This window comes from Chiroxiphia lanceolata, chromosome 7 (assembly GCF_009829145.1).
Source record: "Chiroxiphia lanceolata isolate bChiLan1 chromosome 7, bChiLan1.pri, whole genome shotgun sequence".
NCBI classification, from domain to species: domain Eukaryota; kingdom Metazoa; phylum Chordata; class Aves; order Passeriformes; family Pipridae; genus Chiroxiphia; species Chiroxiphia lanceolata.
The window spans coordinates 18348910-18369936 of NC_045643.1; the positions used below are offsets into that span (position 1 = coordinate 18348910).

General features: G+C 40.0%; 1 protein-coding gene across 5 annotated transcripts in view; it reads right to left on the bottom strand.

Annotated features, from left to right (window-relative positions):
- Positions 1-224: 224 nt before the first annotated feature.
- Positions 225-21027, bottom strand: part of RAPGEF4 (Rap guanine nucleotide exchange factor 4) — a 151323-nt gene continuing 130520 nt past the window's right edge. For 3 of the 5 annotated variants that reach the window (XM_032692912.1, XM_032692909.1, XM_032692914.1), the window contains 6 exons: positions 15114-15204; positions 12786-12836; positions 12062-12149; positions 11661-11725; positions 3012-3066; positions 225-1476 (listed from right to left, as the gene is read on the bottom strand). In XM_032692912.1, the coding sequence (XP_032548803.1) occupies positions 1349-1476; positions 3012-3066; positions 11661-11725; positions 12062-12149; positions 12786-12836; positions 15114-15204 (478 nt within the window). In that variant the 3' untranslated portion in view covers positions 225-1348. The other 2 variants (XM_032692910.1, XM_032692913.1) reach the window with 2 other exon arrangements.

Sequence of the window (21027 nt, forward strand, 5' to 3'; positions counted from 1 at the left end):
GCTAATAAAACCATAGTGTTATGTCACGGCAGGCCTGTCATCCCTCGTGGCAGGGATGGATCTGACTGGCTTTAAACTCGTCGTCCATATCACAGTGGATGTGGGCCAACTGTGGTTTCGAGGCCCAGCAAATGACAAGCCAAGTTTGATATATCAGCCAACTAGCAGCATCGCTATTTATGCAGGAATGAAGCTGAAGTGCAAAAAAGGCCAGTGACTAAACCTTTCCAGCAATTACATTTAATAAGGTACGGCGTGTTATTTACAGAAAAGATAGATCGCACAATTCCTACACATAAATTGCACACAAAGTGTAAAGACAAAACCTGCACCCCCGTAACATGCTAAACAAAATAAATAAAATGGAATTTTTTTGGCACAATAACTATTACATAAATAAATATTCTAGAACATAATGAATTAACATTTATTTACAGTCTATTGAAAGTGCAAAACAATTAGCTGAAAATTAAGATATTTGTAAATGCTTAAGACCAGAAAATATTTGTTAACCAGCCACAATAGCTGAAGTTCAAGGTTTTAATGTCCAGGAAAATAATCTCTTGAAATCTATTTGTGCATATTGTGCTCTTTTTGAACCAGTCCTTTGCTACCTTTAATGCTATTGATTTTGACAACCTTACTTTTGTAATGGAATTTTGTAAAAACCTAATTCATAGTTTAAAAAAAGAAGTAAAATGTAAACACAATTATTTATCATTCAAAATATTTTCAGTCCTGTCAGTTTTCTGAAATAGCCACACTGCTTGTAGTAGTAGGCAGTATGATTAAGATTAGGAAATTTTCTTAGTATCTGTTGTATTTAAAATGGAAATATTTCAAAGTCTTCTCTGAATGGAATTATATCTTAGACTGCTCTTGAACCTACATTCTTTCATCAGATGCTTATATACATCTTCTACTGAGGTGAACAGTAGCTGAGCAAGCTAAACTGATGATCAGTTTTGGTCCTGACCTGAAGACTAAATCATAAAATACAGATTTTTAATTAGGGAGAAGAAATCACTACCTACCTTAGAATTGTTAGAAGCTTTTTGTGCATTTCCCACTAACTATTCTATGTTTTGCCTTTTTTTTATCCATATGAGAAATCACTACACTTTAAGAGGAATTAGCAGTTCACAACATGGCCACCTGTACGCCTACAGTGCATAAATTCTTTCTCAGCCAAAGTTCTCCAACAGGCTGGTATATTGTGCGTTGCCTAAGACCTTAGAATATGTTTTTGCTTATTTTTGTAGTGGCAGTGCAGTAGCAGAGAAAGTGAAGTTCTTAACAAGTGACCTTGACAGGATAAAAGATCATTTCTCATCATTGCTTCAAATGTTTATGCTCGACGCGGTTCTAGTCGGTGAGACATCTGTGATAAAGTTCTCTGGTTGTCAATCACATTTAATTGCCGCACATAGCTGCGAACATCCTGATGGTTCTTATTAGCTAGGGCTGCATCAGGATCTGGTGGAAGAGAAATGATGTAGGATTGATACACTTAAACGAACAAATGCCTGAACAGAATGCATAACTCTTTACAAGCTGTCACAGGAAAGACTAGATCCTGGTGAGTTAAAAAGAAAATATTTACAAATCGGTCTCTTTGAAACCTTTCCTCCATATCTGACAGTCTTGTTGGTTACTACCCCCACAAATTAACTTTTTTCTCTTGGATATCCTTGGCTACATTTACTAAAATCGATGGCCCTCGGTTACAGTTTTATAATCACCTTACCAGTCAATACCTATAAATTATATAGCTAACAAGTATGATTTAAAGCTACCCATCTGCTTTTGAACCAGCAACTTTTACACAGATTCAAAATGATATAATTGATTTAAGCCTCCTTTCATGTAATAGTCCCATTTCTAGCTCAGTGTTTAATATTTGTAACAATGTAGTGCTTAGTGGCCGTCCCATTCAAGCCTCAGAATTTACTACCTTTTTCTATTACTTAACATAACCACATTATACCTGCTCCAGCAACAATTATGGAATACCACTGAGTTAAAATATGAGTATCTTCAGCCTCACAGGGAATACCTTACAATGTAATGAAATATGTGTTAGATAACTTAAATTTGACTAAAAAAAGATACTGAAGCATCTACAATACATGAATACACACAGATAAAAAAAGTGTGGGACTTAGATCCAGTAGATCTATATACTGAGATTTTGTTATATCAAATGTAGTGAAAATCTACTTCCATTTCTAAATATGTGGAGGTCTCTGTAGTGCTTAAAACATAAAAATTAAAGACACACAGACAATAAAACCTGAATGGTGGGAGAAAAGAAACCCCAAAGAATTTCCCGTAACTCGATCTAAAGTTAAGCTTTGACTGAGATAGAAAGAAACTATTTTTGTGAAAAGATATTGGTTTATATAATTTATTTTGTTGTTCGAGAAAGAGGAAGGCTGCTCTGAGTCAAAACGGATGAAACCCTGAGGAAATCACAGTGTGACTGGGACTGACAGTGCACCTAGACAGGATGAGACCCACAGAGCAAGCCAGTTTGACCATACAGCTCTGTCATCTTACAGGGCCTCAAGTAAGTTCTGGTAATTATGCTGACAAACAGGTTTTAAATTCATCACCTTATGTCATTTATAAATGTCATGTTTCCGGACTGGTTTCCTATTAAAACAGGGCTTATCCAAGCAAGTATCTTGCATGTATCTGTGTGCTGCTGCCTCCTAGACTTATTTCAACCACGTCTGAGCCCACTGGCTAATTTCAACTGGCTCTAATTTGACAGATGGGTAGAGACCTCACAGATATTTAGCTCTTTCACATGCTTGGAAAAGAGATGGAAGAGAAGGGGCTTATTAGAGCTTCCTGAAGGATATTTCATCCTGTGAAACATCACAGGATCCAAACATGGAAGAATCACTGGAAACCAGGCTTTTCAATTCTGGGACACACAGAATTAGTTGTAATTACTGTAGCTACTGATGATAATGCTGACTGTGCAGATGTTGTAATACACTTACTGAAAGATTGGCTTCGGCAGAATTTCACTGTCCTGACAGTGTTGGCAATCATGCGCTGGAAAGAAAAGATGGGATGCAATCAGAGAACAAGCACTGTATTTTATCATCATTTAAACGAAGCACCTAACTGTGCCTGAGTGTGAAGGCATATGCCAATAAAAGCAGTCATATGAATGAAAACATAATTTTAATGCTGATACTCTCATATGTAGGGTGTGATTTGCACTTACGCAGGCTTTAAATAAGCATGAGTATAATTTACATGTGCTCAGAGAGCCCTTTCCCTTGCTTGAATGCTGTAAAAGGCCCTAACTAAGAATGAAAATCGGCCCCTTCGATGTGCATTTCTTTGATAACATCTTACCACATTAAAAAGTAAAAGGAATATCATGTGGAACACCGTGGAGTATATACACGTTAATTTAAAGACCATCAGTGCCTAACAGCAAGGCCATTTCTAGAATATATTCAGCAATTAAAGAGCTTTCACCTTTTATATGAACTTGAGTTTAAAATGCAGTCCTCCTGCAAAATGACAGTGTAAATGAGCATATGAGGGTGCGTGTTCACTGATTCCTCTGGCAGAATGCTCAATTCACAGGTGAGAAGGCCACAGTTAGAACTGTGGCCCTGTAGACAAGTTTCATCAAACAGTCCTGTTAGATTGTGTTAGCTTGCACAAGTGTATCTAACACAACATGAAAAGTGGATTTACTTTTGGTGGGCCCTTCTAATATCAATTCACAAATCAAACCTCAGGAGTGACTTCAGTCCTTCTTGGCTGTGCCTCCTTTTCAGTAAAAAATAACATCATTTCACTCACTTAGGTAAGAAAATATTAACCAATGCACTTGGCTCTGATAAATCAGATGTTATTTTACAATAGTTTTTAAGAATAGAAATTAAGGTAAGCCATTTCAGATTTTGTTCTGGACTGCAAAATTTTAACTGGCTTGTGTGATTAGTGCCACACAGGTAATACTCCCACCAGTGCGGGGGCAGAATTAGTTCTTCTGCATTATATCAAATAAACTGAAACTTCAGCAGTAAAACTTAATTCCTTAGTTAGGTAGTTTGATTCAATCACTGTTATGAGGACAACATTTGTTTTGATTTCTTTTGCCTAGATTAAGAAAAAGCAGAGGAGGGAAATGCTATTCCCAATCAGACTCTAATGTTTGTTCCAACACAGCTACATCTTTTAACACAGCACACTCTCACCAGGCTGCTTCATACCTTCTGGAAATTTTGTGTGAGATTAACAAGCTAGTTAGTCATAAGCCCTCACACAACGGAATTATATATCTCATACTAGTAAACAGTAAAGCCTAGGGCATACACTCTTCAAAATTCATACACCATTATAATCTTACATGAAAATGATGTTCTAAATAAAATATGTTTGTGAAATCTGTCATTCCAGAAGTGGGAAGCAGCAATGCAAAACATTCCTTATACACATACTGAATAATCTCACACATCTTAATGTACTGTCAAGTTTACAAAAATGGGTATGGCTGCTGGTCAGCATAAGAAATACAATGTACTAAATGTTTGTGGATTACACCTTGTATCATCAAATGAGATTGAGCTATTACGAAACTCATCTAAAATATCTTAATTCTAAACCACACTTTCCCAAAAGATCTAGGGAATTTGGATATGGGCCTGCTTATACTGTTCCTAAAGTCGTATGTATTTACATGTGGAAAACAAGTAGAATTCAAGTAAGAATAAGTTTTATCCTATGTTAATTTTCATACCTCTTCAAGCCATTCTTACTAGGCAGATTTTTTAAGGCACTTACCTTGAAAACATTCTTACAGGTGCTTAGCATTAAGCATGTGAATAAGCCCCATTGACCTCAATGGAACCTCTTAAATATGCACAGGTAAGCACCTATTACAACATTAGATTGAGACCAAACACGTTACAGTGTCAGTTCTTCAAGTCTAACCCAATCAAATGAAAATCAAAACAACACGAATGTATAAGCAAGACTGTGGGTTCATATTTGGCTCTACTATGTGATGCTGCTATTTTGATTTGAACCAATTCAAAAAGTACTCACCTACAATAACTGTTTCAAGGAGAGACCATAAACTTGAACCAAACCAGCACAATAAGTTTCAAGACTGTCTAGCTTCAAGGAAAGCTTTGCTAAGGACATTACATTTTTATGAAGACAGCTAGTTGTGCTTGATGTGCTTTCTAGATGGATTATTAATACACACCCTAATTTTTCATACCTATAAATGTTTAGGTTTTGAAGCCTCATTTCATAATAATCTTTGGAGCACGACTGTAAATTCAGAGTATGATTAGCTTATTATTAAGCATCATATGTGAAAACTTAGATTTATCAAAAAAAGCATGTTCTTTGGAATAATTTTACATCTTTTGTGTGGAATTTGTTCTCAAAGCATAGCATTCAGGATAAATACTGCAATGCTGTACTGTACTGAAAGACAATTTATGTGTGTAGTGAAGGCTTTTAGAAAGTTTTCCCTATATCCAAATTTCTCATTATATGGGCTCTGTCAGGCAAGGAAAATCAAAGTGGCAATGGACTTGTCTGACTTTTGGTGAAAGGCTGAACTGCCTGGCCTTCCTTCAGTTTGCTGAAAGGCTTCATTTTAAGGGGTTACTTTGCCTGTTCCTGAAGATAGTGTGATTCAATCTGTGCATTCAGAAGTGTCCTGGCAATGATGAAACACAAAGTGAATGAGGAAGTGGGTGTTAAGGCTGAATAAACAGAGAAACTGTGGCCCAAAGAGAGCACCACAACCCAATGAGGAGATTCTGAAGCATTATGTATCCTTGAAGATACATAATCTTCTTTCACACTGCTTTTTTTCCAAGTACTGTGTACTGTCTAATAATGTCTAAGCTCGTAACAGCTCATCTTTGTAAGGTGCAAAATGAACAGAAACACAGCATATGAAACAAAAGTAAATTTCCCTTCCTGAATCTTGTAGATAAGTTGGACTGTCTTCTTTTCATGCAAGAAAACTAGAAACATGTACAGAAAAAATGTTCACAGGGAAGTTTAATTGCCTGCTCCTTACAATTTTTCTTCAAACAGAGGATTACCTCCAGTCAATGCCTGCAAAGATTGACCTCTGTTTACTCACAGTGCTAAGGAAGACTACTACCAAAAAGCCATACAAACCTTAATTTGGATCTTTCTGAAATACAACCAACTGCATAATATAACAAGCAGTGGCTACTACCAGCATGCTATATATACACAACAATACCCTTTCAAGTTTTACACAGTCTGGAGCTGTGGCAGCAGGCCAGCACATTATCTTCTAATCCATTTCAAACCCAGGTTGCTAAATATTATAAATATTCATATATGCCATAGAAAACTACTAAGGGCTTTAGTCACATACTTTTTGCATAATCTTTATGTTCCAAAAATGAAAGAATGTTTGCCCTTTTCTTTTGCATATGGATCAGACGGTGAATTCCCTTTTGTTCATCTTCACAGAACCTGAAAACGAATATGCACAGATTCTCTAATCCTCATTTCACACCTGAAGGGTGAAGAGGCTTGACAAAAAGAAGCATCAGTGGTCAGCACCATGGCACTGTCTTGTGCCACCATGATAGGTCAGCACTTTCAGAGAGCTTTTCCCTGACTTTTGCTCCCTCTACAGGTTCCATTTCTGAGACATGCTGGGTAAGTGTGACATGAAGATGGTGCCACTGAAAGTGATCTTTGTTCAGACTGTCTGATGATTTGAGAAATGTCACTGATGAAGTTCCCAAATAACTGCATCTTTCCTCTGTCTATGAATACGAAATTCTGTACTGGCAGCCAGAGTGCAGAATTATGCAGCTGAGGTTTGAAAAATGCACAAATCAGTAAGTGGGCAAGAGTATGAAATATTGCCTGTCCCTACAGAGAGTCATGCTCAGTACTTTCCTCTCTTCCTCTCTCTTCTTTCCCTGGCAAGACATAATTCTAGGAAAGGGCTTTTAAATTTTTTTCTAAATATATAGCTATAAAAGCAGTGTCACCTGAACATTATATATTGCCATGTACTGCACTGCAGGTTGTAGGTTGTCCTGTATCTGCTAAATCATACAGAGTTTATAGGAACTATTACTACTGACAGCTTTGGGTGCTTGCCTTCACCTGAAAAGTGGGTCATTACAGATCTCAAACTAACTGTGTTTGCTGCTTTCTGACACCTTTTTATCTTTCACATATTTGCAGCTCTCAAAATATCCCCCACCCGCCAAACTAAAACTACAGCATTTAAAAAACTTTACAAGTTTTGTTTCTCTGTGGCAAATATGTCTTAAGTTATTACGTAGATGAGTCCTCCATAGCAACACTTACAGCTAACATCTACTATCAACTCACTAGTGGAGAAGAGATGCAGGTAATTTAGTGTCATGGAGTATATGCCAAACTAGAAGGGACATCTGCGCAACACCACGTGGAAACAGCTCGTAACCGGGCTCCATCAGCTTCTTGAAGGAAGATAAGTAAAAGACCTTCAATACTTCTCTAAAACCATGTCTTGTTTGGTATTGAAGACAAAGCCTTTTACTAAAGACTTACACTACTTAGACTAGTAATTTAGTTATTCTGTCTAGTTGCTGACAAAAGTATAAATAACATTTTCCTAGATGGATTTTAAGGCCAAATGCTTGTTTGCTCCACATGCACCACCCCCCTTCCCCCTTATTTCATGCAGTAAATGGCATAGTAAAGAGCACAAGTACAGTGCAAATACAGAGAGCAAGAGCATACCTATTTCTGACACATTCAATACTGTTTGCCCACATCTTGTACAAACCAAATGGGTCCATTTACAAACGTCCCTCCTTACACGCAGCCGTGGCTCTGCCACACATGGTTATTCTCTTCCCTGGCTAGCTGTCCCTGTCCTCCCACTCCTCACAGCCTCCTCCAAATAAGGCATCCGTGGGGGATCAGGAGATGGGGAAGGGGAAGAAGGAGCAGGCAGTCACAAAGGCAGTCACAAAAGCTCAGCAACGCTTTGCAGAGTGATGTCCCTCTACTACTGCCAATACCACAGCTCTGTCACTACACCCCTGAAAAGATGAATTTATAGGAAAGTGTAGCAGGAAAAAATCGACTCAGGCTCTTTCCTTTTTAGCTTGAGTTGCTAAAAATGACTAGGCTAATGTGGTTTCACACCATCTGTCTGTTTTTCCCTTCTTCTCTAGATAATTTTTGTCAGTTTGAAAAAAGAACCCAGAGTTTTCAAACACAAGACAGCTCCTACCAATTTTCTGTGAAAATAGATGGCTGTGGACAAGAGAAAGATTGTGTAAGGGCCCTCCTGTCTCCTTCAGGAAAAAGGCTGTAGTGCAAGTTCCTATGTTATGACAAAAGCCTATTCACACAGAATTCCCCAGCCATGAAGAAACGACACATGCCCCAGCCACGAGGAAAGCTCTGAGCAGAGCTCAGGCAGCCATGAAACACAAATGTTTAGGAAACCAGGCCTCGCTGTTTCTGGCACTCAGAGAGCTCCTGGCTCAGACACTGCTTCACAGTTCCTGCATGTTTTAAGATGCATCGTTTAATATAAATAATAACAGAAACATCACAAAACAGAAAAGATTTAAAGGAAGCTGTTTCAGCTGAAGAGATGCCACTAGATCAAACTTATACTTTTGGCTGCCAGTTACAGGAATAAAGTTGTCAGCAGCACATCAGCTGTCGGGATCAGAGCTCTGTGGTGAGAATGCAGACATGATGCCAGAGGCTGTTCTCAGTTTCATCACTGTGCTTACATGAGAGTCGGAGGGACCCACCTCCTTTGGTGGCAAATGGCACCAACAGCGGCAACTACCCAGATATTTTTATTCATAAACTTCAGCAAACATCAAAGTTAGGATGGATCAAGGGAAACAATTTTCCAAAGAACGAAGATGTTTTAGAAAGATCCATAAGGTAGCTCCCAGCAATATTCAGAGGATTCTCCGTCTGCTTGTAAGAGAACATCATGCAGCAGAACAAACAGACAGAAACAACAAATGGCAGGACATGATTCCTGTGAGGAAATCTGGTTTCTGCTTCTCTCCTGAAAATGGCAGAGTAACATCACAGATTTACCTTGGGTTTATCCTTATGTAAAAGGGAGCAAAATTTATCTGAGAGTTATCTGGCTGAGTGGTCTTGTCTTCACTAGTTAATATCTGGCAATTATGTGTGGATATGACAGTTGTAAGCTCAACACAAGTAGGCGGCAGCGACTGAGGTTTAACAGTAGGCTTTTCTTCTTTGCTTGACCTGATGTCACATGCAAAAAGCTAAAACCTGCCAGGTCCACGTTAGGATTTGAATGAATTATGTGGGTGGAATTTGAATACAGGTTGCTTTGAACAGCTATGGGTTGAGAGAGCCAGTAAAAACACCACAGAAGCATGCAGAATAGCTAGTGAAGAACAATAAATATACAAAAGATATACTTGTAGTAAGGCCAAGAGAAAAAGCAGAGTGAGCTTTTAGGTAGAGCACCAACTGAAGAAAGGTTTAAAATACTAAAAGAGGATAATGTTTCCCTTTCTGTTGAGTGGAGGAACGTGAGACATAATACTGATTCTTTAAAAAATATATAGCATCAAAAAAAATTAATTGATATTGACTTCCCCCTCCTAAAGATAATGATCAAAACCCCAGTTACTGGTACTACCTTCTTGCAGTGGAAAATATTATTTAAGACTTTTGGGTACTACTAATAAACTGCTGTTCTGGAGATAACATCCTTCTGAAGAGGAGGCAATGTGCAGACTAGGGTGAAAAGGTCAGATCTGCAGCAGCCTAGATCAGTCTAGGCTGCTATAAAATTCACTCCTGGCCTTGAGAGCGCCAAAGTGTGGTATACAGTGGTGCAGAACTATTTCTAAATGACAAGCCTGGGTTGAAGTTCCATCTATGGAAGTGCTTACAGGAGAACTCCTGCCTCCTGTAATGGGTTTTACACATAATCAGGCATAAAGAAGAGCCTGAGGGACAGAGCTCTGAGGCCAGTGGATGTACCAGCTCTTCTGGCTCAGGAGGTGTAAACAGGCCAAGGGAGGTGGAGATGTTGGAGCCAGCCACAGAACCACGGCTATAGCAATGCAGCTGCCATCCCTTCTGGTTTGGAGGTGCTCCAACCAAGTCTGAGATCCCTTTATGTTCCCCAAAGTACTTACTATCTACATTAATATATATATATTTATCTACCTAATTAGAACAGGCAGTTGAGAAAAAAAAATCCTTTTCTGCAGCTGGAAGGCTCAAGGCCTTTGGAAGGAGATGGCAACACAGTCTGCATATGCAAAGTGAGGTCAGGCCCTTACTGAGGCATTAGCGCTGCCATTTACCCACAAAAAAGTCTCATCTTAGTAGAGGGGTATTTTCACCCTAGGACAGAGGCTGTCCTGGAGCTACAGATTAAAATCTAAGAGAATTCACTCAGAGTGATGACCACTTTTCTCTGAAGTTTTTTCAAGAGCTGAAAGTCCTCCTTTTCCCCCCTCTGTAGTTATCAGTACTCAGAGGGTCAGACAAACTCCTCCACAATGCAGTGGAAATAACCACAGAGTGGTTCTGGTTACTGTAGTACTAAGAACAAGCATATATGCCAGAGGAGATGTGCTCTAGCATGGCTGCTGAATGTCTGAGAACAGCCTCAAGTTGCACCAGTGGAGGTTTAGACTGGATGTGAGGAAAAATTTCATCACTGTAAGGGTGGTCAGGCATTGGAATAGGCATAGGAAGTGGTGAAATCACCATCCCTAGAAGTGTTCAAAGAGTGTGTGAATGTGGCACTTGGGGACATGGTTTACTAGTGAACACAGTGGTGCTGGATTAATGGTTGGACTTGATGATCTTGCAGGTCTTTTCCAACATTAGTGATTCTGTGATTCTACAATTTACTGCCAGAACAGTAAGTCAGGTTTTGTTTTCCTATGCAGATGCTCATAGCTGGGTTGGCTATCGTAGGTTCTCAGATGCAGGTGTCATTAATGAGGAACATGGCCTTGGCAACCACTGCTGAGGAACTTGAGTTTCAGCTGAGATTTCTGTGGTGGCAAGTTGCCTGCCTGCAGTTTTTGACAACAGTGTTTGAAATGATGACAGCTTACGTGTAGGATTTAAAATAAATCAAATTTGAGCATAATCTAACCTTTTATCATTGATTCTCCTTTCCAGTATGAAAGCAATCAAGTCACAGATGTCTCCTTTCACTTGTTAAAGAAAAGAAGAAAATAAGATGTTGTGCACATTCTATTTAATGCTTCCTTCATTCTCTGAGGAGCAATGCAGAACTATCCCAACCCGAGGCAGTTCAGTATTGTTTGAAGGAACAGCAGTTAAAATCACAGGTTGGTCCCAAAATGGCTGTTAAAAAGTGTCTGACACTGCTGCTGTCTCCCCTAGGAAACACTTTGGCTGTGCATGGCTCAGTGGGCAGTTCCTTCTCCACCTCTGTGAGGTTTTCCAAAACCCAGAGGTCCCAGGCGCTTTGCACAACACAGACTATTTTTGCCAGCTCTTGCTCCTGCCTTCACTTTCTCCAGCCCTGGAAGTCATTGTTGAGAAGTTCACGGCTGAAGAGGTGAATAGGGAGGTCTTTTAAAGTTTTCTTTCAAATGTGTTATACATACCATTTTTTCAAAATTTACTAGATTGTCAGTGAATGTCTTGTTTCCCTCATGAGTAAACGTCATGTCTGTATAGAAATAAAAGACACATAAAAGCCCATTACTGAATTGTGGCCATACAAACCAGCAGAACATTTTATCTATCCCTTACAAAAATCACAGCAGCTGTAAAAGTAAAACATTTAGGTTTTAATTTGCAGCATTTCTAAGACTAATAAAATCAAGGCATGATATTCAGATGTATGAAAGCAGTTTTTCTTGTCTCTGTGTCATGCTTTTTATAATGGAAAAAGATCATACCTCACACTGAGATTGATTTTTGCTTTTTCTTGCTGCTACTCTTATCCTTCAAATATTTGACAAATAGCTTTCAAGTTAATAATTCTGGTAACTTCCAAGCTTACCTTTTATAAGTAGTGGCATGAAAGGAATTATTGGAGGGTCCAATTTAGCTACAGTTAGTCTGTAGGCCCTGTGGTTTCTTGATGGATCCTTATGGAAAAAAGAGAAATCAAATAATTACTAATATGTATTATTATATGTATTGAGACACTGTATGCATTCATTTAGGTGTCATGGCATTTATTAAAATAATTATTTTTTCCTGTGCCTTTAAAAGTGCATCTGCAAATTCAGACACCTTTCATCCTTCTCCCGGACTGCTTACACAATGAGAATGCAGTCACTAAACACAAACATTTTTTCATGCCAAATAGCGAGGTAAGATATGATTACAAAAACATCCTTCATAAAAGAAACCACACATTTTTCCTCCCTCCTTGCAGCTGCAGATCCAGTTTTGCATATGTAACACTAAAATGTATTGCCTGGAAAAATCCAGGTTGAAAAATAGAAATTCCCATATGTACTATCAGAAAACATGTGATAAAGCTTTCCTGAGTTCCCAGATTAACTTTGAGTGGCACATAAGTTCTCTCAGAGTAGGTTCCTAAGAGTATAATTTATTAGTCATACATACTTGTTTTAGCAGCTCTAAAAAGGGATCATAAACTTCTTAAAGTCAAACAAGGACATATAAAATGTTCTGAATCAAGGAATTCAAATCAGTTACTCAGAAACTGAATTATCTCAGATTGTGCATAGGATAAGGGATCTATTGCTATTCACCATTAAGCTTTCAAACTCTGCATAGATCTTCTTGAACTTGCTTGGAAGTTTCTGTTAATAAAAACAAAAATAGCAAACCTTAATTAAATCTGATTAGTGTGGTAATTTTACTGTAAATGCTAGTTCCTTCTACAACGCCCTAAGTCAGGAAAGTGCACTTTTTTGCCAGATATTTCTAACAATGTGCTAATCTAAAATACAACATGTTTCCTAGCAACCAGATTATAAATAGAGACGGGACCAGCCATGAAACCTGGATCCTGATTTAAACCCCGACTTGAATTTACTCCTTTGGGATGTTTAGATTCAGATTTTTGTTTGGCTCACATCACAATCACTGAATTCAGAATGTAAGTGGAAGTTCAAGTGAATGGTTTCAGGACGTTCCTGATTATAGCCTATCTGAAAGCAAAGTTTACACATAGCTTGTGTAGGGGCAGTTCAGCTTAATTATTCATACCTATGATGAATTGCCCTTGCAAACATTCGTATGTTTGGGCATTTCCAGGAGGTTTTTTTGATCATGATGATGCATCTCTAACTACTGCTTAAAATCTTGACATGCCCAGCAGCAAAGGGCCTCTACCACTTTCTGGGGTATAAATTAATGAATATTTTTTCAGTCCACAATACCTACACAAATAAAACATGGCCAGCTGATGATGCAATGATTGAGATGAAATGGGCTTTACTAAATACTTTTTCCCCCCCTCATGCATATTATGTCATACAGATTAAATAACTTCACTATAAATACTAAAAGATATGTTATAAATTAATTTCAGACATCACAGTAATTTTTTAGGCACACTCAGAATATGTCAACTTTCTAGTTTTAACAAGAAATTTCTCTGTATTTGCTGAATTAATTAGACTACCACTGGAAGTGGATAACATTAAAAATGAATAGAGACTTTTTAGTGTAGAAATTATTTTTTGCAATACTTTCTACATTTGGAGTGTGTACCCTAGCAAGCTATTTACACTGTGCCACAGCAAGGGCCTAATTTTTAATGATGTGTGTCAACAACTGTGTGCCTAGTTTGCATATGCATGCAGATTAGGTATTTGTGAAATAAGTGGTATAATTGGACATTTGCACCTGCAAATATCTAATTTGTGCATGCAACTAATGCAAATGCATGATAATATAGCAAAAATCAGGTCTCAATGTGTTTGTTTTTAAGTCTATTCTGTATATTTTTCTGGCTAAAAATCAAATTGCAGAAATTCTCTTGATAAACCAACTGCTCTATAGAACCGAAGTGTGATAACATTTCCCTTATCTCAAGTTAATACCCCACACTTACAAGTGATCCATGCTCCCCTCAGCTCAGACCCAGTGCTCATTTAAGATTGCTGTATATAGTATATATATTCAATTCCTTCTTTTCTCTTCATGCTACTGTACTGTTTCAGCTCTCCCAAATCCTCTCAGTGGCCACAAATGAAGGGTCATTATTTTAAGAAACTGAAAATCTTTGCCTATAGCACTGATTGTATATGCCCCTTGCAACATGTACTTTTGAAATTAGGGCTGGTGACTTCTCGGACGTGTTAGTCTGATCTCCTGTTTCAGAGCACATTTGTAAAGGTATTCAAATTTTGGTCTCAGTTCCATCAATAACATAGTCATGCTAATTATTTTGAATTTCTAATGAACAGAATACACGCACATTCAAATCTTCAATGCTTTTGACAACCAGTATGTTCTCTGGGGTTACATGTGTTTACTACCTCACCCTGCTGGACACTGCACCCCTTTTATATACTGATATACAAAAGAGCAAAGCCACAGAAAAAGGTGGAATTTCTGAGAATGAAGAGCACCCCTGACAGTAAGCAGGGAAATGCATGTCAGAGAGAAAAGCAGAACTGGTTAAGACAGTTAAATGTGGGTTAAACCCACACTTTAACGGAGCAACAGAGTCCCTATGGAGATCAGAAAATAATATGTATAAACAGAGAATGAATTTTAGAGAATTATCCATGGAGTGATCTCACTGAACCACCAGTAAAGGCACACAGAGGATGGGCTGATCTCAGAGGTTAACTGGCTAACTTGCTCATCGTGTTGGACAGTTTAGCTCATCAATCGAAGCCACTGTTGTCACTCTTGTTAACTGCTTGTGAGTATTCAGCACATCTTATGGGTATGGTGTACTGCCTTACTATTAAAAATTGCCAGCCTTAACTAAAGACTTACGGTCAGAAGCTGAATTAATAGATCTAATTTTATCAGTAATAAAGACCCAATTCACAGTTTTCCTAACTAAAAGCATAAATTCCTGTCAAGTTTCTTGGAACTGGATTTTAGCTAAGACTTACCTCCCATGTTAATGAGAGACGGCTCACAGCAACATTACTCAGTCCCATAATAATAGCAAAAAAGGAATTCAGATTTTTGTATTCTTTACAGCTGAAATACAAAGGGCAAGGTTTTAAGTTGTATACATTAGTCAGAGCAGTACATATGACAATCTTAAGAGAGCTGCAGCCAGGCATCTAGCTTACATGTGACTTAATTTGGGCAGCTCTGGTTAGCATGTCTGCAGACACCTCTTCTCCAATGTGCTAGTACTTCACCACACTCTGGAGGCTCGTTTCCCTTCCCTCCTAAAATGACCTTCTACTTTCACTTCATTGGGTGCCAGATTCTGGAAGGACTCCTATTTTTGAAGCAATTTCCCACCCAGAAACACAGTACTGAAAATGGGCTCAATTCAGTCCCAAAGGATACCAGAAACAGCAGAAGCAAGTAGTTTACAACCTCATTTGCTGCAGAATTTCCTGACAGGTTCTGAACAGCTACTGAAGGCTGGAAGTTCTCCCTAGATGATCTTCATTGCAGTTTTCAGGGTTACTGAGTCTTTTTAAAGGGAGAAGACCAGTTGTCTAGAGATGTCCCATGCCAGTGACCTGTCCTGCAGTACAGAGTTTCTATTACTTACAGATTCTCAACTCTTTAGTATGTTTCAGGCAAAAAACTGCCATTTGTTACCAGCATCATTAAAGAGATCCTGGGCACTAGGAGCTCTGGGTCACACTTCACCTCTGATGCAAAGAAGGACTTTTGCTACCAGTCAGGAAAAACTGGAACATGTAACGGTATTATAGAAGATCCAATAAGCCACATGCAGGAGTAGGCAAAGGAACAGATGACACAGCTGCTCAGCTGGAACTGCATCAGGTGGCTCATTGACCCAATGGGAAGGGAAGAGAGACAGAGAGAGAGGGAGAACAAAAGCCTTCATAAATCTGCGTCTCACCAGATTCTCACAAATAATTAGCTGTTTTTCTCAACCGATTTGCCAACATCCAATTTCAGCACCTCAGTTTCTCCTGCTTCTGATGTGAGTGGTGTTCCTTAGGCATTGGTATTGGGACTGTTGGGGTTTAACATCTTTGTCGGTGACATGGACAGTGCGACTGAGGGCACCCTCAGCAAGGTTCCTGATGACACCAAGCTGTGTGGTGTGGTCAATACGGTGGAGGGAGGCTTGAGAGGTGGAACTGTTTGAACATCATGAAGTTCAACAAGGTCAAGTGTAAGGTCCTGCACCTGGGTCAGGGCAATCCCAAGCATAAACAACAGGTTGGGTGGAGAATGGATTGAGAGCATCCCTGGGGAGAAGGGTTTGGGGTTGTTGGTTGACAAGAATCTCTACGTGACTTTGCAGTATGTGCTTGTACCCCAAAAGCCAACTGTGTCCTGGGCTGCATCAAAAGCAGTGTGGCCAGTAGGCTGAGGGAGGTGAATCTCCACCTCTCCTCCACTCTTGTGAAACCCCACCTGGAGTGCTGTGTCCAGTTCTGGGGCCTCCAACATAAGAAGTACATGGATCTGCTGGAGTGCGTACAAAGGAGGGCCATGAAAATTGTGAGAGGGCCAGAGCACCTCTGCTATAAAGAAAGGCTGAAAGAGCTGGGGTTGTTCAGCTTGGAGAAGAGAAGGCTTCAGGGAGACCTTAGAGCACCTGCCATATACCTAAAGGGGGCCTAAAATAAAGCTAGAGAGCGTCTTTGGACAAAGGCATGTAGTGACAGAACAAGGGGTAATGGCTTTAAACTGAAAGATGGCAGGTTTAGATATTAGGAAAAAATTCTTTACTGTGACATGGTGAGATGCTGGAACAGGTTGCCCAGAGAAGTTCTAGATGCCCCATTCCTGGAATTGCTCAAGGCCAGGGTGGATGAGGCTTTGAGCAACCTGGTCTAGTGGTAGGTGTCCCTGCCCATGGCAGGGGTGTTGGAACTATATGGTCTTTAAGGACGCTTCCAACTCAAACTATTCTATGATTCTATGATTTACCAAGAAAACTTTAATAAGATTCTAACTATGATTCTCAGACAGATTTTTTCATTCATCCTGAAGCTCTTAGCTCCTCTGCGATATCCTTAGCTTCAGATGAAATTAATACAGTCATCATCACATCCTACTGTCCAACTCCATAACTGCCACATCATGCTAATCTCTATCATCCATCATCCACATCATTCTCTACTTTCTGTCCTTCCATTTCACCAGACTTGATGTATCGAGTGGATGAGTCCTTTAGATCTGGGCCTTACTTGTGTCTGCACTGTGTGAACACTGAGCATGTGAATAAATGACCTCTCCCATCTGATGGTCTGTCTGTTGGGAGACTACTGCCCCCTCAGATCTTCTGGCAGAGCTTCTTATACAATTCTCCCACATCAGATTAGGGACAGTGAGCAAGGTTAGCAAGGACAAATCGAAACGCTAAAGCTACACCAACTTGTTCTGACTCCAGCAGGTCAGGGAGTGCCTCATTAGTGGATCTGAGGGGAAATAAAGATGAAATGCAGCCAGGATAGGCTATCAGTGATAGCCTCTTCCCTAGGCACAACTAAACCCATAAAGGGATATCTGTCCACAGCCCATGACAGGATTAGGAGTAAATTGTGGCACAGTAAAAATAATTAGTACCACACAGCACTAGTGCTCAAACAACGTAGGCAGCTGCAACTGTATCTGCAATATTTAATTTGAATCTCTCTTCATTTTAAAAAGGAAATGTTTTGCCAAATACCTCGTTAAGCAACGCAATTTGACAAAGTCCCAGTTAAAATCCATCTAGATGTATGACATTCTACACTAGAACTTCTGCAAATTCTACAAGCTCTACACCAAATAGTTCAGTTCCAGATAAAGGACCCCTGTAAGGTAGTAGAAACAGTGCTGCATGGCTCCACTGCATATATACTGCATGTAAAATGTCAGAAAGTGGATCCTCTAAAGCACCACAATGTGCTCAGAACAGAGGTCGCTCTGTTTCCAAAATGGATTGTACTGGAAAAATCTTCCTGTTGTTATGAATAGTGAACACACACACACACACACACACACACACACACACACACTCTTGTCTCCAATACAAAAACATATGTGTGGTTAGAATCTCTTGGTACTTACACGAGCATATTCATCTTGGCATTTTCTCTATAAACACACACACACTTCAAAAATTTCTTATAGGCTCCTTGGGCTTATAACATACGCATGTGTATGGGAAGAATGATTTTCAAAAACTGAATGAAAGTGTCTGAGTACAGTGACACACGAGAAGGCTTCTAAATAGCCTGTGCATATATCTCAAAGAGGAAATATACACAAACCGGGTTTGTGGATATCCATAAGAGTATGTGCAAGCACATCCCAGAAGGCCTTTCTAATGCAATTAATATAGGAAGAACTCACTGTTGGAAACATAGTTCACTTTTCCCTTTTGTTTGAAAGTTTAATCCTACAATAGCTGGAGAAAAGAGATGAACCTGATAACCTCTACATGCAAAAGCAACTCTGGCTCCTGGAACTGAAAGCACATGTGCACAGCACTTGGAGCCAGCACTTGGCCTTGCCTGCACAGACTGGGAGCACACATCACAGGGTGAGTGGGGTGGCAGACACAAAATGACGTGCCTCCTGCGATGGCATCTGAGCCCCAAGCCACAGAACTGAAACAGGGTTCTCAGTAGCAGTTATCTTTGAAAATTGGTACATGTGAGGCATCTTGTTACCACTAGCTATGCCTAAGATTAATAGTGCAGCATTGAGCTGTTCTCCCCAGACACTTTTCTAATGAGTCTAGTACTTCTAGGTAGGGTAAAGTTCTCATTAGGTCTCAAGGATCTTCACAGGCAAAACTTCCTCAAAGATACTGCTTCAAGGCCTGGGCTTTTTCTCCCCTCTAACTTCGGCGCACTTTGTGTTTGTTTTAGTGCATGCTGTAGCACCTGTTACCATGGCAGCACTGCACAGAGGGCAGCAGCCTGGCAAAACTTCCCAGCGCCTTTCCAGCGGCTGCAATTAAACTTGCCCTCTTGGTTTGTACAGAGGAAAATCTTGTGCTTCAGATTTCTCTGCTTTTAGGAGACAAAGAGGACTCAGCAGAGCAGACTGCTTTTAGCTATTTATTTTTAGCATTGTAGTGATACCAGAAACATGGAAGTAAACAGGAGGTTGTCAGGCTGTTGTAAATAGCACAGGATTAAACCCATGACTCTGAAAAACCCATGGGCTAGGGCCGTTTATTAAGGAGGTATTTAACTGTAATTTTTAGGATACTTTGATTTCAAGCGTTCATGGAAATTACTACTGTATCTTAATGACCACATTTCAACATTTTCCCCACTTCATGCCTGAGTTTAGGAAAGACCCCGACGCATCTGTGTGTGGGTGCCACTGCCCTCTCCTGGGCGCAGCCCGCCAGGCCAGCGGCTGCCTTCCCACTCCTGCACTGTGCAGTGAGATAATGGAATATGCGATATATGTATTTTTAGAAACTAAAGAGGTAAATTCTGTTCTCTGTTCTAATTATAAACCTGATCCTGCATGCCCACCACTAGATTTTGAAAGTCTTCAGCTTTGACCAATTGTAATCCAACATGAGGGCCCGAAGGAGCTCCCAGAAGGAAGCTAGTACTTGCAGAGCAGGGTATCCCAGAGGAAGGAGCCACCCAGTTTCAGTGTGAACACAGACTTCAGCTATGTGCAATTACTAACTGGGAGGAGGGTGGCACCACAGCTGTAATAGTAATCTCTTCCTTTACACAAGTCCATTTAATGATGCAAAAAAGTTAAAACTTATGGTTTAACTGCAAGGAACAACATGCCTGTTGGGTAAAACTGCCTAAAGGCTTCTAGTCACAATGCCCAAAGCCATGGACAAACACTGCACATCTCAGCAAACTGTTCAGACAGCAATGAACACAATAAATACACCACAAACTGGAAAGATAGGGAAACACTGATAAAAATTAGTAGCTATGCAGGGCACGGACATGCCCCTGCTCCCTCTGAAGTCAGTCACTGCCTTTAAGGAGTCAAGGCTGACATGTCTGGCATGAAGGCTCCAAGTAGTTTACGTTTGAATAGGAATAAAAGAAGACAGCAAGAATTGCCTGCTATCCAACCTAAGACCGAGCAGTAAGTAAAAAATTAGGACATTCATATTCCTGCATTTTAAAACAAAAGTATTTGAAAAAAAAATCACAGAGGAACCTCTAGAAATCATCTAGTCCAACTCCTCTGCCAAGGCAGGGTCACCTATAGCAGATTACTTAGGAATGCGTCCAGGTGGGGTTTGAATGTGTCCAGAGAGGGAGATTCCACACTGTTCTTGGGCAGCCTATTCCAGTGCTCTGCCACCCTCAGTGTAAAGAAGTTCTTCCTCATGTTGAGGTGGAACTTCTTGTGTTTTAGTTTATGGATATTGCTTCTTGTCCTGTCATTGAGCACCACTGAAAAGAGTCTGGCACCATCCTCTTGGCACCTGCCTTTGACATATTTGAATGTATTGATGAGATTCCCTCTCAGTCGCCTGTTTTCCAGACTAAACAGGTCCAGCTCTTGCAGTCTCTCTTTATAAGAGAGATGATCCACACCCCTAATTATCTTTGTGACCTCTGCTGGACTCTCTCCAGTAGCTCCTTGTCTTTCTTGTACTGAGGAGCCCAGAACTGGACACAGTACTCCAGATGTGGCCTCACTAGGGTCGAGTAGAGAGGGAGGATCACCTCCTTCTGGTGACCTGCTGGCCACTCTCTTCTTTATGCACCCCAGGATACCACTGGCCCTCCTGGCTGCAAGGGCACACTGCTGGTTCATGGTCAACTTGTCACCCACCAATACTCCCAGGTCCTCTTCCACAAAGCTAATCTCTAGTAGGTCAGCCCCCCAACCTGTGCTGGTACTTGGGGTTATTCCTTCCCAGGTGCA